The sequence below is a fragment of the Papio anubis genome, chromosome 8 (assembly GCF_008728515.1).
Source record: "Papio anubis isolate 15944 chromosome 8, Panubis1.0, whole genome shotgun sequence".
NCBI classification, from domain to species: Eukaryota; Metazoa; Chordata; class Mammalia; order Primates; family Cercopithecidae; genus Papio; species Papio anubis.
Genome location: NC_044983.1, coordinates 27,031,662 through 27,049,289, shown reverse-complemented (window position 1 = coordinate 27,049,289; position 17,628 = coordinate 27,031,662). Strand labels below are relative to the sequence as shown.

Sequence of the window (17,628 nt, the reverse complement as noted above, 5' to 3'; positions counted from 1 at the left end):
TGTATGCTTGCAGCCTATATGCTGCTCTCTCTGCTTCCAGTTACCTGGTTTCACTTGCCTGGCAGCAGCTGCCGAAGGGTCCCGCTGTCATTTAACCTCATAAGTCTAATTCAGAAGAATTCTGTTCTAGTAAAATCAGAGTGCTGCCTCTGGGCTGGCTGTGTTCTCATTGCTGGCCATCCTGTCCTGCTACTTAATGTCAGTGTAGAAAACCTCTTCAAATGAGAGAATGGCAGTGTTGCAGGGAAAGCCATTGTTATTCTGCAATACAGAAACTACTTCTCTGCATTCTGACAACATCATTTTTTAGTCACATCATATTGATCGATCCCTGAACAGATATATATCATTCCCTCCCTTTCTTTTCAGACCGAGCTAATAGATCTGTCTACGGTAGATGTGATTCTCATCTCTAACTATCACTGTATGATGGCGCTGCCATACATCACCGAGCACACTGGCTTCACGGGCACAGTGTATGCCACGGAACCGACCGTCCAGATCGGCAGGTGAGAGGGTTGATTCTGATCTCGCTAGGATGTGGCTACGGAGCTCCTCCTTCAGTGACGACGCTGTCACAGTATTATACCAGAGCTGGTGGTTACTTCCTTCTGAACAACTAACCCAAAGAACAGGCAGGAGTAGGCGACTCTCTAGATGAGGAATGTTCATTGGAAATGCCTAAGGATTGATGGTGCAAGTAGCCTTGTTGGTCTTTTTCTTATAAATTAATTGGAAGGAGTTCATGGAGACAGCTGTACAGAGGATACTAATTAGGGGAGGTAATGTTTAGGAAGATGCCACAAAGATGCAAGGCAGAGGGCTTCAAAGGGAAAGAGTGTAGCATCTTTAAGAAGACATTTTATTGCTTTGCTTTCAAAAATTCCCCCTTTTGTGGTTTGTTGTAGACTATAAATGGAGACAGCTTGTAGAAAATATAGGATAGATAAGTAAATAGATGGTTAAGTTGTCTCTGCTGTTGACGGAGTGAAACTGAGCAATCTAGGAGTAAAACTGTAGTTTTCCTTTGACTCTAAGAAGCCTCTGCCATCCCTTTCTCTGCCCCTACTAAGCCTTTGTGACACGGGTGGTTACCACAAGTAACCACATCATTTAGTGAGAAATTAGGTAAAGAAAATTACTCCAGAAAAAAAAATTTGTCAATTTATTTTTTTGAAAGAATAAGAATGGTATAAGTTGAAACTGTCAGGTCCCAAAATGTGAGACTTAAGAATTGCTGTAGACTCCTAGGTTGGATTCTAGAGTCTTATAGATGAAATAATGTGTTTTCTTGTTTTTATGTCAAACCATATTACCTGCACTGTGTATGTAACCATAAGGTTGCTGAGAAAGGGCTCTCATAGGAAAGTAAAACACTCAAAGTGATGCATCAATTTCAATTGAGAGGATAAGCTAAAAAACTAGCCTCTAGTCTGGAAAAGTTAAAGCAGTGAGGATCAGCACACCATACTGTTCCTATGAAAGCTACATCCAGGACACCAGTGAGCTGGAATCACAGGTCTTGAGATGTTGAAACTAGCACTCTTCCTTCAAGATGGAAGGAGGAGATGGTATTAGGCCAAATAAATAAATGAGAATGAAATGAAGTTGTTTAGCTTTCAAATACGAATACATTAATGGCTTAACAGTATGTATATGTTAGCTTGGAGGGGATTTAAGTCAATACATATCACCAGTATTAGATTAGGAATGAGGATTCAAGGTATTAAATCCATTTCTAGCTTTGTGGTCATCCTCTGGCCATCAAGAATTCCCGCAGTTCTCTGTCCTGTGAATCCCCAAAGCCTGTGTACCTTGATCCAACTGATAGCGCAGCATTTCTTAGATTCCTCATCCCTGGTTCTGTGGTACTCCAGCTCATCTCAGAGAGAGCTAGCCTTCTGCATTTAGCAGCCTACTCCATTTGTCCTTGGAGTATTCTTCCAGATGGAATTTTGCTAATTCCTAAAACATGTCAAGAAAACTTATTTTATCCATTTAAAATGTTCATTTAGGCCAGCCGTGGTGGCTCATGCCTGTAATCCCAGCACTTTGAGAGGCCAAGACAGGTGGATTCGCCTGAGGTCAGGAGTTCGAGACCAACCTGGCCAACACAGTGAAACCCTGTCTCTACTAAAAATACAAAAAATTAGCTCTGTGTGGTGGCAGGTGCCTGTAATCCCAGCTACTCGGGTGGCTGAGGCAGGAGAATCACTTGAACCCAGGAGGCGGAGGTTGCAATGAGCTGAGATTGTGCCATTGCACTCCAGCCTAGGCAACAAGAATGAAACTCAGTCTCAAAAAAAAAAAAAAGTTCATTTAATATTGTAATTAAAAAAAAAAAATCCTGCCCATTCCCTGCTGTGTCACCAAAATTAGATACTTGAGTCATTTAACTTCTCCCTATGTATTTTTAGTAACATAAAGGTAGAGATCTTAGAGTGAGAGTTAAAACAGGCTTGTGTATTTCTATGTTTAGAGACAAGAAACGGGCCAGGCTTGTTTTAAAGGTGAATTAAATTATTTAAGTTCAGGATTTTTAGCACGGAAATACAATAAGAGAGTGAGGATTTTGTTTAACTTAATATCAACTGGTGATCAAGTTTATGTTCAGCAGAGAGGAAGATGATGATGAGATGGTGTAGGAGGAGGTGGGCAAGTCATTTCTCCTGGCCAACTGTTAGAGTAGGGTGTTTCTCTAATTTTTTAATGGGTGTTCCTCACTTTTTTTCTTTAAACTCAGGCTTCTCATGGAAGAGCTGGTGAATTTCATTGAAAGAGTGCCAAAGGCTCAGTCTGCCTCCTTGTGGAAGAATAAGGACATTCAGAGGTGAGGAACAGACCACTCTCTTCCCAGAGACTATAGCGCCAGGTGCTTTGCAAAGCAGTCTCATTTGATTTCTTCTTCTATGCTTAAACAATGATTTGGTTATATTAAAGATTCTCTTTTTCCTAATACATGAAAGGGTTACATTTGATTCAACCAATGTTTTTTGAGAGGCAACTATGTGCAAGGTGCTATGCTGGGTACTGGAGTTTTTAGGAACAATTGGCTCTGTCCATGAGGTGCTCAAAGTTTAATGGAAAATCAGATAACTCAGGTCAGTTACAGTTTGCATGGCATGTCTTAGAAGAGATGTTTGCCAGCTAGGCGCGGTGGCTCACGCTTGTAATCCCAGCACTTTGGGAGGCCGAGATGGGCAGATCACCTGAGTTTGGGAGTTTGAGACCAGCCTGACCAACATGGAGAAACCCCGTCTCTACGAAAAATACAAAAAAATTAGCCGGGTGGTAGCGCATGCCTGTAATCACAACTATTCGGGAGGCTGAGGCAGGAGAATTGCTTGAACCCGGAAGGCAGAGGTTTCAGTGAGCCGAGATTGTGCCATTGCGCTACAGCTTGGGCAGCAAGAGTGAAACTCCATCTCAAACAAACAAAAAAAAAGATGTTTACCCACAGTGCTGTAGGCTCTCAGAAACTGAAGAACCCTGCTTAGGGAGGCTGAGAAGGACATTCCTTAGGAGATGACAGTTGAGATGGGTCTTGGAAGAAGAAATGGACTTGTCCCTATTGCAGAGGTTGAGAAGAGAAGTCCAGGCACGGTGTCGTGGGACATAGTATATTCAGGAAACAGTGAGATGTTCAGTGTGGATTAGGGTGAGTAGAGAGGTGAGAGGTGCAAGTAAAGGGGTGAGTTGGAGCAAGAGAATGAAGATTCTCATATGTGAAACTTGAGTTTTATATTGTTGAGAGTGTGAACTCGGCCAGTGAAGGTTTATAAGGAGGCAGATGACCACATTTGTTTTGGGGAAGGTAACTCTGGAAGTAGCATAAAGGATGGACGGGAATGCAGAGACAGGCAGGAGGACCAGCAGTGTGACTGCTGAAATCCAGGGGAGATGACAAAGCCTTGAACTAAGGCAGTATCTGTGAGCATGAAGCTGAAGTCTAACTTCAAAGGAATTTCTGAGATAGAATTAAAAAGAACTGGTAAGAGCTGTAAAAGAGGCTGTAAGTAATTAAGAAGGTAAGAGGAGAGCTGAGTGGAAGCCAAGGGACAAGGAAGTTTCAGAAAATATAGGTTGTTGTTGGTCTCAGATGCTGCAGGAATATCAAGTAAAATGGAGATGAGGCCCTTGGCTATAGGAATGGGGAAGTCCTTAACAATCCCAAAGAGGTGAGTTGCCGTAGAGTGCTAGGTCCAGGAACCAGGCTGTAAGAGATGAAGTAAGGAGAAATATGGTAGAAGCAGCAGCTTAATTTCACTTCCATGCTCTCTTACTTAAATTGGCAACAGAGTACCCCTGTGGATGTTAACACACTGGGCTTTCTCTAACCATAGCAATTCTGCCTTCACCTTCTGCCTTCAGAGAAAACTGATACAGAGAGATTAAGTAACTTGTCCAAGGTTACACAGCTAGTGAGTGGCAAGATTTGCATTCAAACCCAGCCAGCCAGCTAGCCTGGCTGCAGGGTCCATGCTCCTCACCCATCTGCTGGGCCACCTCTTGTGCACACACACATGCCTCTTCTCACATGCATGTGAGCCGCTTCTTGTGTCAGGGGATGAGGAAGTAGGCTTATCTGTGCATTTTCTCCTGTGTTTTAAGGATCTTCTGAATGTCCATTTCCTTGTTTGGGGATGTACAGTGTGGGCGTGGCTTCACATTAGGAAACATTTTCTGGACATGTGCATATATAAGTCTTCGGAGTGTATGTGAATGGCCTCCTTGATCTGACTGCCCTGGTGCAGTACCGCATTCTTGTTCCCAGCTCCCTTTTCTCTTTTCCTCAGTTCTGATAACCTCCCTTCTTTTGTTTTCATCTCCCGTGTGCCCACTGGACTGGACAGGACCCCAGTTCCCTACATCTCCCTCTCAGAAACCTCAGGACTTTGTTTTCTTTCCCATGGAACATGCATGCTCTGACCTCCCTTCTTCCTCTTAAATATAAACCATTTATAGTGTTTTGCTGCAAATAATTTTGGCACACCACAAATAGTATTCAAAAGTCAGTATTTCTTGGCCAGGTGCAGTGACTCAGGCCTGTAATCCCAGCATTTTGGGAGACCGATGCGGGCAGATCACTTGAGGTCAGGAGTTCCAAGACCAGCCTGGCCACTATGGTAAAACCCCGTCTCTACCAAAAATACAAAAAAAATTAGCCAGGCATAGTGGCGGACACCTGTAGTCCCAGCTACTCAGAAGGCTGAGGCAGAAGAATCGCTTGAACCTGCGAGGCAGAGGTTGCAGTAAGCTGAGATCACGCCACTGCACTCCAGCCTGGGGGACAGAGCGAGGACTCTGTCTAAAAAAAAAAAAAAAAAAAAGGCAATATTTCCTGACTCCCAAATCTTGGGCAAAGTCTTAGGAAGCCCCAAATCCTTACTTCACTTTTTCTCTTGTGACCTTGGGCACAATCCTCGGCCATTTTTTCTTTGCCTCCCATTTGGCCACACAAAAGAAGTGCCACCTACATTAGGGAGAGTATGAATGAGGCTAAAGGAGGAGAAGGCTAGGGAGGGGCCTGAAAGGTATTTCCTAAGATGCACAAGAAATCTCCCTTTCTAAAAGTTTTTTCATTTTAAGTTCTGGGATATGCGTGTAGGACATGCAGGTTTGTTACACGGGTAAACATGTGCCATGGTGGTTTGCTGCAGCTGTCAACCAATCACCTAGGTAGTAAGCCCCGTATGCATTAGCTGTTTATCCCAATGCTCTCTCTCCCCACTCCGCCCTCCCTGAGAGGCCCCAATGTGTGTTGTTCCCCTGCCTGTGTCCATGTGTTCTCATTGTTTAGCTCCCACTTAAAAGTGAGAACATGCAGTGTTTGGTTTTCTGTTCCTCAGTTTGCTGAGGATAATGGCTTCAGTTCCATCTATGTCCCTGCAACACACGTGATCTCATTCCTTTTTATGGCTGCATAGTATTCCATGGTATATAGGTACCACATTTTTTAAATCCAATCTATCATTGATGGCCATTTTGGTTGATTCCATGTCTTTGCTATTGTGAATAGGGCTGCAGTGAACATACACTTGCATGTATCTTTATAATAGAATGGAAATCGCCCTTTTAAAAGAAGCTGCTAGTTGAACTGTGGGCAAAAATCAGAAACTGTTGAGACTAACTTGGTAGAGGAGCAAGGAGAGTAGTAACTTGCACTTTTGGAGAAGGCCGTCTTTGATTCTCACCCTGGCCAAAGATTGTGCTTTGATTTTTGAGCATGACAGCATGAGATGAGCCATAGTTATTGGTAGAGAAAGGGAAGAGTCTAATTATTGGAAAATATACTGAGGTGTGAAAGAGACACTCCATAGCTGTGTTCTCTTTTTCTCCTAGATAAATTCAGCATAAATATTAGAAGTGGTAGAAGAATTTGAAGAGCTATTTTTTTTTTTTTTTAAATTTTTTGAGACAGGGTCTCTGTCACCCAGACTGGAGTACAGTGGTGCAATGTCGGCTCACTGCAGCCTCCACCTCCCGGGGTTCAAGCGATTATCCCTCATCAATTTGCTGAGTAACTGGGACTAAAGGTGCACACCTCCATGCTCGCTAATTTTTGTATTTTTTGGGTTTCACCATGTTGGCCAGGTTGGTCTCAAACTCAAGTGATCCGCCTACCTCAGCCTGCCAAAGTGCTGGGATTATAGGCATGAGCCACTGTGCTTGGCCATAAGAGCTATTTATTCTTTAATTGGCATCAAGTGAAAGAGTTCTTTTGAAATATTCACCTAGAATTTAATCTTGGACCAGAGTTCTAAAAGTGCTGCATTTGGACAATGTTTGTGCTAAGGGATTTACATCACCTTTAGATTTCTCTCTATCACAAGCTAGTTGATATCTAGCGTCCCAAACTACTGTGGCATGCTACATTGACAAATGCTATTTTTTGCTATCTAGTTCACCAAAATTTTTCCCATTATGTAGGCTGTATCTTCTCTTTATGTTTTCATTCTTTTTTTGTTGTTGTTGTTATTTTCTTCATTCTTGCGCTTTGCCTGTCCAGGTCTTCCAAAGTAGGGATCACAGGTCCATATGCCTACAGGGCTGAGGAAGGTACACACCGGAGTGAGATGGGCTGGTGGAAAATGTGGACCAGTGACCACACCCCTCTATAGGGGCAGCTGACTCGCAACTCCAGCAGATCGTGGCCATATGGGAATGTGAGCCCACAGTTGCCAAGCCTTCCTTAGAACTCAAAGTCTAGATGTTGTAAATGTGACTTTTAAAAAATCTTTTTAGAAATGTTGGCTGCTACATTAGAATAAAATCCCGTATGATCTGAGCAAAGTACCTCTTTGAGAGGTACTTTGAGAGGTACTCGATTTGAGACTTGAGCCCCCAATTTTTGACTTACACTATATATAGGCAGACTCAAAGCAGATCTTGTCAAGTGCCTAGAATTAATACATCTTAGTAGCTTACATTACTAATAAAACTATCAACTAAAGAAAACAGTAAATTAAAAATTTTCAAACTCAGTCAAAAGAATCTGACAAATTCTCGTAAATCATTTGAAGTTAGTTCGAATTAGCATTTGATTTATTATTAGTACATGTACCAAAAAAAAAAAACTATTACTCCTACTTTTTGGCAGCTGTATAACTTCCTGCCTCAGTTGACAGTGCTCCTTGAGATTTATATCAAAGAAGTTAGCCATCCTTCTTCCTAACTTTGACATTACAGTTTACTCTTGAAAAAGAGATGGATTTTGAAGGGAAGGAAAAGGAGAATCCCTCACAATATAATTTTTGGGTCTCTGACTTTCCCACACTCACTTAAGTTTAGGTTTTTAATGGAAAAATGTAAAGGAAGATATTCCACTTAAGAAAGTAACCCCACCTCTAGTACTTCTTTTGTATAAAGCTAACATTTTTTATAAGATTAGAAATCTACAGTTACAATAAGGATAAGTCATTACAATATATTGTCATCATCCTCATGCAAGCATTAAGCAATTAAGCATTGATATATTCTTGGCTGAATTTTTATGGCAGTTTTTAATACTTGAAACTTGAAATGTGGCTTCATACCTTACAGAAGACTTAAAACTAGCCAGGCATGATGGCTCATTCCTGTAATCTCAGCACTTTGGGGGGCCAAGGCTGGTGGATCACCTGAGGTCAGGAGTTCAAGACCAGCATGACCAACATGGTGAAACCCCATCTCTGCTAAAAATACAAAATTAGTCACACCTATAGTCCCAGCTACTTGGGAGGCTGAGACAGGAGAATCGCTTAAATCCAGGAGGTGGAAGTTGCGGTGAGCCAAGATCGTGCCATTTGCACTCCAGCCTGGGCAACAAGAGTGAAATTCCATCTCAAAACAAAACAAAAAAGACTTAAAACCATGCATGTTCAAGTTGAAGTTCCTCTGCTCTGACACCCCTTGGGTATGTGTACAGTTTATCAACTAACTCTATGATAGGAAGAGAAGATAAAAGTGTGTACTTGGAGGTCAAATAGACTGGTATTTGAATTTCAGATCTGTTTCTTGGTAACTGTGGCAACTTATTCCTTCTAGACTCTATTTCCTCCTTCATGAAATAGGAGCGATATTAACAACTTAATAGGATTGTTGTAAGGACTAAATGAGTAATATGACTAAGTTCTTAAAATTATGCCAGTCACCCAGTAGGTGCTCAATAAATGCCAGTGTCCTTGTCTCCTTTAATAAGATAAGTGGCTTACATAATCTGCTTTTGTTAACCAGAACACATCTGTCTTCCACAGCCTAATGTACCTTCAGACACTGGCTTTCTGATGAAAGCAAGGTAGTCAAGTGGGCAGAAGGAAAACTGTTTTCAAATTCCACTGTTACCTGTAGTTAGCTGTCACTGTCACTCAGACTCTTAGACTCAATCTTTTCTGTAAAATAAGAATTAAATTATCTCTAAGTCCACTTGTGTTAGAGTTCTGAAAGTTGTCCAGAGAGAGGCTCCTTAAGGCAGGCCCTCAGAGAGCAGCAGTGCTTTGACGGAGTAATCACAGCTGGTTGGGCTTTGCGATTCCGGTCACTTCACTGTTTCATTTCACTCGGAGTTGATTAGCCTCTGAGGGACTGATTCATGCTGACCAGACTCCCAGGATGTAGAGTGACAAACAAAAATCCCGATTAATCACTTTAAAGTAAGACCTCTGACTGGCTCCAGAACTAGAGTGGCTCTTCTATCTAGGACACTCTATGCTAGCCAGGAAGTCCACTTAAGACCTCAAATTATGGGTAAGAAATTTTTCCATGAGCATAGGATTAGAGCAGAGATCGTTGACTTGCTCTCAAGAGTTGTTCCTGTCATGCTTTGGTAGCCTAAGCAATTGCTGTTTTTTAAGCAATAATTTGATCTAAAATAAACATCAGGGGTTATAACCTAGTTTCTGGTTAATATTGAAACATACTTCATTTTGAGGCTCCACAAACTCCATATGGGTCCTTATTCTGCCAACATACCCAGTCCATCCCAGCCCCAACGGGCATGTTAAGCCCTTTGCTGTGATGAGAGTCAGGCAGGGAACTTTCTTGATTCCTATCTTCTTTGTATTCTCTCCTTATATTAATTTTGTTCATTCATTCATTCATTCAACAAACACTTAATGCCCAGCCAGTTTTTTACTTACCACCTTCCAAGTGGTCCTTCTGGACTTAAAAGTCTTAATATTTAATAAAAACACAAAAGCGTGCTGCTTTTGCAGGCAGGATGGAGGAAGAGGCCGCAGAGCTTTGGCATCATGTCAGAGCCCTGGGAAAGAAGTTCATCAGGCACTCTAGTGTGGTAAGAACAAAGCAAAACAATGAAATCCTTTAGAAAGTACTTATGAAGCATTTAGACTCTGAGAACTTGACTTTGATAAATTAGAAAGCCAGAGAAACACAGAACTAGTTCCCTCTGGGTTTCCTTATCCTTCTTATCCAAAATCAGCCAATAATTCTAATGGCTTTAAATGGCTCTATAAATGCCTCTCCGTAATTGGGACCTCAAGTAAGCCTAAGGAGAGTTTCTGGGAAAGCTAAGTTAGACAAGATGTGTTAGGAGATAGCGGAAGCACAACAAAGTAACTAAATATCTAGAAAGAATAAAAGAGGATGTCAGCAAAAGGACTTTGTGGGCAGAAATATGAAATTCAATTTCAGAGTTGTTGAGTAACTACCAAATGCCTGGTATTATGATAAGTTTGTAGAAAAATACCCAAAAAAGTTTAAGATTTAGTCGCTCTACTCAAGGAGCTTGTCAAGCAGAGAAAATAGAGGCTAAATGGCAAGACTTAGGCTGGGCTGGGCAGATTGAGTAGGGCTTGAATGAGGAAAAAGAGACCATTCCAAGCGGGCAAGAGAGTGAGCAAGATAGAAGTCCTAGTCTTCTGTAACCTAACCACCGAAGTGACAGCCCATCATCATCTTTGTCATATTGGAAGCAAGCCACTTGATCCAGCTCACACTCAGGAGAGGATTCCACAAGGGGGTGAATCCTGTAGGTGGGGGTCACTTGGAGCCATGGCAGAAGCACCTGCCACAAAACCCTGAACCGGGCAGGTCAGACTGAACCAGAGGCAGTGGGGAAGACTTGACTTTCCTCTTCTGGGTTACCCCTGAGCTCCTCCCTGATTTTTTTCACCACCTCTCACAGTTATAGGGCTCACCTCTACCCAAACGTGGTGCAGTTCAGAGGGGACATGTTGATAATTGCATTGCTGGTTCTTTTCTTTCCTGGGATAGCAACTGAACTTTTTTTCTTTTGAGTGTCATTTATATTGGGCACTGTGCTCAGTGCTGAGGAGGCAAAAACGAAAAAATATTGCTGTGTGAATCATATGATACAATGGGATAAAAAGATACACGTTACTCTTTTCAGTGGGTATTAGTAAAATACAAAACAAAAGGCGAATTTAACAAGACTGTTCTCCTTCTAACTACAGTGTTCTATGGATCTGATTAGCAAAAATCATCTGTAGTGAAAATTTCTGTATAAACATGCTTTCTTCAGTTTTTGTAGAACGTAAGTTTATGATTTCCATACCATTTACTTTAAAAGAAAAGATGGGAAAGATTCAGGCTGAAATATACTTGGATCTTCAGGAGCCTTTTGTTTTGCTTAAGAAAATTGTGTCCCTATTTGAAACACCAGTAATTTCTCTAGAAATAAGTTCTGGGCTGTTGAGGACAAAAGTTGTAGATGCTTTGCATCTTCATGCTTCCCTCTTTCCCTTCTAAGGGTTCGATCAGAACACTGCTAGTACTCAATAAGCTGAATGTAAGACTGTTTCATCTCCAGCACACAATGAAAACATTAAAGTGACCAAAGCCTCTTTTTTAGCTTGGCTAAATGGAAAGGGGAGACTGTGCTGGGAAGGGTCATCAAGAGAAGACAGAGCTAGCAGGAAGGAAAGCCCACGTGGTATGGTGTTCTGGGTAATGGCAGTACTGGTTGTCAAATAATGGGTAAGGAAAATCACAGAAAGAAAGCAGGCATAGTTCTGGCCTTGTGTGTGACTTTCTAGTCAGCCTTTAAGAGAGGTGACTGTTGCAGGGCCCTGGCAAAGCTGGGGACAGTGTGAAAGAAATTCAGCTGAATGGAGAGATGTGGTTGGAGTTGCAAGTGTTATTCATCATTATTCATCACAGTCCCTGCTCTCTAGCCACTCCCATGACAGCCTTCCAGCTCTGGCATTTTTAAGTCAAGAAACTCTTTGGCTGCTACTGGGCCCAAAGTGAGAGGTCTTCATTTTCAGTGCAGGGCAGCCCCAGGAGGTTCAAGCCCCTGGGCTGCCTGATCCTGAGAACTTAAAGGAGGAGTCAAAGCTGGGTAGAACCTTGGGTTTTTCCTTGAGGCCTCTCAAGTTCAGAATCGTTGCTGCTAGTCAGAGTCAATCTCCTTGGTTTGGAGTCCACTGCAGTATTGTAGAGAAATGCATATGCTCCTGGCGCTGTGTTGGAGCAGGGCTGGAGACAAACCTTGACTCAGCATCTTTTCTGCACCAGACACTTCACATGCATTATATTATACATCATTTCCCCATTGCAGAGAAACTCTCAAAGGAAGGTAGTATTCTCTCCATTTTATAGATGAGGAAACTGAGGCTTGGAGGTGAAGAGCTAACTCCAGGATGTAAACCTAGACTTGTTTGGTTGTAAATTCTCTTTTTTCCTTATTTACCAGTGCCTCTGAGAGAAATATCTCCTTCCTCAAAGCAGGCAGTCGTGAGTTATGGGGATGTGGAGGTAAGAGATGCAGGAGCAGCAGACCCTGAGGTGGCCTCAGTCCAGAGGGAGCTTCTGTGCCACTTCCCTGCACTCCTGCCAGACTCAGGGCCAGCCAGCCTTCCTGAAGAGCATGTGAGTGTGCACCTAGCCTAGACTGGGGTCACAAGATCTGAGAGAAAGTGACAAATGTGTCTAGGTTTTAAGCAAGAGCAAGTAAGTGTTGTCCACTCAAAATGTAGAAGACAGAGGGACTTAGGTAGGTGGGGTGCAGGCAGGCAGGGCCTTGCACTGAAAAAGCCCGGTATAGACAGTACAGGCAAAAGCAGCGCCCAGATAAAGAAGGGCCTTAGGAAGTCATGCTGAGAGCCTTGGATTTTATCCTCAGTGTATTGGTGAACCATTGAAGTTGGGGGATGATACGATCTTGAGATTTGCATTTGTAGTATATTGTTTAGGCCTTTCTGGGAGGGAAGGCCAGCCTGTAGGCAAGAATGACTCGAGTCCTTTGGCATCCCTTTTGTTGCCTTGTTCTGTTAAATTTTTCTTAGACTTAAGCACAGTGTGAACAGAAGCCCTGTATTGTGTGTGTCATTCCCCTTATGTGACTTACGTCCTGAGACCACAGTCAGTGCTAAGTAAATATGTATAGAATAAATATTGCAAAACCTAAAGCAGTTCACTATGTGTACCTAAGATAAGTGAATAAGAAAATCTTCATGTATCTGTTTATGTAGAAGGTAATGACAATGGATCATTGATACTTTGTTGCTAAAGAAACAAGGGTAAAAAGCATAGGAACAATTTGATCTATGTGCTGCTCTGGTTAAATCTTAATTCAGTGTTTCCATTGTTATGGTTGTATAAATGCAATTCACCGGCCGTATAAGATTATTAGGATTATTTTTTCTATCTTGCGCAACTTTTTGTTTTCCCTTGAGTTAATTACCTTGTTTTCTTATTTGTGTAGTTATTTTATGTACCTATTGTCTCTATACTCTTCCCCTACTTGTCTCTCCTCAATATGTTTGTAAGTGATTACAAATTTCTCCTCTACCCTCTTAGGGTATCCAGTTGTGCCTAAGAATTAAACTGACATAAAACAGGTTAACAGAAGAAAGGCATACACATTTGATTAAATTACATATATGTAGGAGTCCGCACAGGAGAATGAAGACCCAAAGGAGCAGTTAGAGTTGAACGCAGACACTGAGTTGGACAAAGAGCAGGACGTTGGGAAAATGTGACAAGGGAAGGGGACTTGGGCCAGAGCAGTCAATTGGGTGGAGAAGTGACTGGGAAGATCAGGGTTTAACAAGGTTTGCTGGTACAGGTTTTTCTCGAACTCCATTCCCTTTCCCTACAGATAAAATGTTACTTTCCTCCTGCTATAGGAAGGACATCTTCCATATGGGGATTTCATCTCCTTTCAGGAAGAAAAAGAGGAGGTCAGAGAGCTCTTCCTGCACCTGCTGTTTCTCAGGTGCCTTTACCTCAAACTAACCTTTATGCTGAAGTGGCATATTTTGGGGTGGCATATCCTGCCACCCATCATGTTCAGTCTCCGTAGGTATTCAGACAACTTTTGTCTCCTTGAAAAGTCCTCTCCCCAGCCTTCTCTCTCTGATGTCAGCTGTCTTGGGCCCAATGCCATGGCTTTCAGCTGAGGATTTTCCTCACCATTATCCCAAAGACTTCTTTTGCTTCTGTTAGAAGCTCTGTTTTCTGAGTCTTCCATTTTCTTGTTTACTCCTTGATTTTTCAGGCCACATCCTCCAGTAACTCCCTGACAAAGAATGTGTGGGAAGTAAATTTTCTGAATCTGCACATCTAAAACTATTTGGTAGAAATAACCCTCAAACTATTTGACAGAAATCTACATTAGATATAATTTTCTCTTACAATGTTGAAAACATTATTATATTTTCTTCTAGCTTCCAGGAGTGTTGTTGAAATGTCCAGTGCTGTTTTGAGCCTAGATCTTTAGTTTGTACCTCTTGATTCCCATATGATAGCTTTTAGAATCTTTATTCCTTGAGTTCATGATGATGGATCTTACTAAAGCAGTTTCATTCATGTGCTGAGTACTTAATGGGCCCTTTCAATTTAGAACAGGAGTGGCAACTGTTGGCCAGCACTGTTTCTGGGCCAAATCTGGCCCACCACTGTTTTTATAAAGCGTTATCAGAACACAGCCACGCTTATTTACATATTGTGTATGCTGTTACGCAACTAAGCTGAATAGTTGTGGTGGAGACTGTATGTGATCTGCAAAGCTTAAAATACCTGCAACCACTTATGGAAAAGGTTTGCCAATTCCCAATTTAGAAAATTAAGAATTTTAATTCTGGTTTTAAAAAAAGTTTTCTACTTCCCTTTTCTGTGTTCTGTCTTTCTGCAACTCTTGCTATTAGATGCTGAACTTCCTAGATTGTCATGTAAATATTTTTCTCTCCTCTTTTCCATCTGTTTTTCTTTTTGTTTGTTCTTCTGCAGAATTCCCTTAACTTCATTTCCCAAGCTTTCTATCCGTGTTTCATTCCTGCTGTAATATTTTTTAACATAAATTCTTCTGATTGTTAAATTAACCTTTTTATTGTAATATAAAAGACAGATATTAGTCATGCCCATAATCCCAGCACTTTGGGAGGCCACGGTGGGCAGATTGCTTGAGTCCAGCATGGGCAACGTGGCAAAATCCCATCTCTACAAAAAATAAACCGAGCCGGGCATGGTGGCACACACCTGTAGTCCCAGCTACTTTGGAAGCTGAGGCAGGAGGATCACTTGAGCTTAGGAAGTTGAGGCCGCAGTGTGCTGTGATTATGCCACTGCCCTCCAGCCTGGGTGACAGAGCAAGACCTTGTCTAAAAACAACAGCAGCAAAAAAAAAAAAAAACCCAGAGATATCAAAACACACAAAACTAATATATTGCTTAATAAATTACTATACAGCAACCACTCTTAAAGCCACCCCCCTAGTCAAGGAAGAGAACATTCCCAGCAACTCAAAAGCTCCAGTCCTATCACAGCCCCCTCTGAAATATTGCATGGTTTCAACTCATTGGGTGGTGGTGGGGGTGGTGGTGGTGGTTTCAGCTGAAATTGTCCCATCTTTGAACACTGAAAGCCTTGTCAGGTGTTGATATGGTTTGCCTCTGTCCCCACCCAAATGTCAACTTGAATTGTATCTCCCAGAATTCCCACATGTTGTGGGAGGGACCCAGGGGGAGATAATAGAATCATGCGGACCAGTTTTTCCTGTGCTATTCTCATGATAGTGAATAAGTCTCACAAGATCTGATGGGTTTATCAGGGGCTTCTGCTTTTGCTTCTTCCTCATTTTCTCTTGCCACCCACCGCCATGTAAGAAGTATCTTTCGCCTCCCGCCATGATTCTGAGGCCTCCCCAGCCATGTGGAACTGTAAGTCAAATTAAACCTACTTTTTTTTTTTTTTTTTTTTTTTTTTTTGAGACGGCGTCTCACTCTGTCGCCCAGGCGGGAGCGCAGTGGCTGGATCACGGCTCACTGCAAGCTCCGCCTCCCGGGTTTATGCCATTCTCCTGCCTCAGCCTCCCGAGTAGCTGGAACTACAGGCGCCCGCCACCTCGCCCGGCTAGTTTTTTGTATTTTTTAGTAGTGACGGGGTTTCACCGTGTTAGCCAGGATGGTCTTGATCTCCTGACCTCGTGATCCGCCCGTCTCGGCCTCCCAAAGTGCTGGGATTACAGGCTTGAGCCACCGCGCCCGGCCTACTTTTCTTCTCAGTCTCAGGTATGTCTTTATCAGCAGCATGAAAACAGACTCATTGTCCCCTAGGTCATTTATTGTGACCCTCATAGTCTTTGATTGTTTCCTTGCCATCTGTGATAGCAGGATGTTTAAGACTCTTCTTGTACATTCTCTTCCCTAAATTACCCATTTCTCCAAGAAACCCTGGTTTCTCCAATGGGAAGTGGAATTTTAAGATCCCATTTTGGTTGTTAGCAATGCTCATTGCTACTCAATTGGTCATTGTTTCTAGTACTCTTTGGAGAACAGAGCATATATATTTCCCCCCACTTTCTTTTTACACTTGTACCGTATCTGTGTTGTCAGAATATATATTCGTTACATACTATCCTCCCTTCCTTTTAACCTTCATTTAGTCTGTCAGCTACTAGCAACTGTATATTTAATGCTCACTACTGGCCCATTCATACTGGTTTCTTTAATCATTCTGATTGTCTGAAACTCAGTCTTCAGTAGATTTCTTGGGATGGGATCACAAGAACAGTATTCCCTGAGTTCCTGCATGTTCATAATTGTTTCTCTGTGATCTTTGGCCTTGAAAGTCAGTTTTGCTAGATATATAGTCCTTGGCTTGCATTTTCTTTCTTTGAGTATCTTAAATATGTTCTCCTATTTTTTTCTAATATTAAACATTGCTGTTAAAACCACTGATAAAATCTAATTTTCTTTCCTTGGTAAGTCACTTGCTCTTTTCCTAGATCCCAAAGGTTTGCTTGTTGTCTAAATACTTTCACAGAATATGTCTGGCATTCATTGTTCTGGGTCAGTATTCTCAAGTGTGCACTATGTTCTTTTAGTGTGTAGTTTCATGTCTCTTTATTTTAGTAATTATAATATTTAGTAATTGAATGTTATGAGTATTAATTTTTATTCTCTCACTTGGTTTTCTGTTAGGGACTACTATTACCCTTATGTGGCATCTTGCTTATCTGTCTTCAACATTTGTTTCTTTTGAATTGTTTAAATCTCTTCATTTCTTTTTGCTATTTTTTCTTCCCATTTTTCTTGTGTCATTATCTATTGTGTTAATCTACTCTTGTGTTTCTGTTACAGGTTGAGTGTCCCGTATGTGAAATACTTGGGACCAAAGTGTTTCAGACTTCAGATTTTTTCCAATTTGGAATATTGCTGATTGAGCATCCCAAATCCCAAATCCAAAGTAATCCAGTGAGCATTTCCTTTGAGCATCATGTTTGCACTCAAAAAGTTGCAGATTTTAGAGCATTTCTGATCTCAGGTTTTCAGATTTTTTTTTTTTTTTTCTGAGAGGGAGTCTCTGTCACCCAGGCTGGAGTGCAGTGGTGAGATTCTTGGCTCACTGCAAGCTCTGCCTCCTGGGTTCAAGCGATTCTCCTGCCTTGGCCTCCTGAGTAGCTGGGACTACAGGCGCCTGCCACCACACCCAGGTAATTTTTGTATTTTTAGTAGAGATGGGTTTCAGTGTTGCCCAGGCTGATCTCAAACTCCTGAGCTCAGGCAATCCGCCCACCTCGGCCTCCCAAAGTGCTGGGATTACAAGTGTGAACCACCGCACCGTCCAGGTTTTCAGATTTGGGATGCTCAACCTGTAGTTTAGTCTTCATTTCCAAAGTGATGTTTTCTTTTATTTCTAATTCTGTATTGAGTTCTGTCATGTCAT

At 41.9% G+C, this 17,628-nt stretch overlaps 1 protein-coding gene across 9 annotated transcripts in view; it reads left to right on the top strand.

Annotated features, from left to right (window-relative positions):
- The window catches only part of INTS9 (integrator complex subunit 9), a 125,576-nt gene that overhangs the window by 57,711 nt on the left and 50,237 nt on the right, over window positions 1–17,628 (top strand). For all 9 annotated transcript variants that reach the window (XM_031669933.1, XM_031669936.1, XM_021942816.2 and 6 more), the window contains 2 exons: window positions 370–509; window positions 2,744–2,830. In XM_031669933.1, the coding sequence (XP_031525793.1) occupies window positions 370–509; window positions 2,744–2,830 (227 nt within the window). The remainder of the gene's footprint in view (window positions 1–369; window positions 510–2,743; window positions 2,831–17,628) is intronic.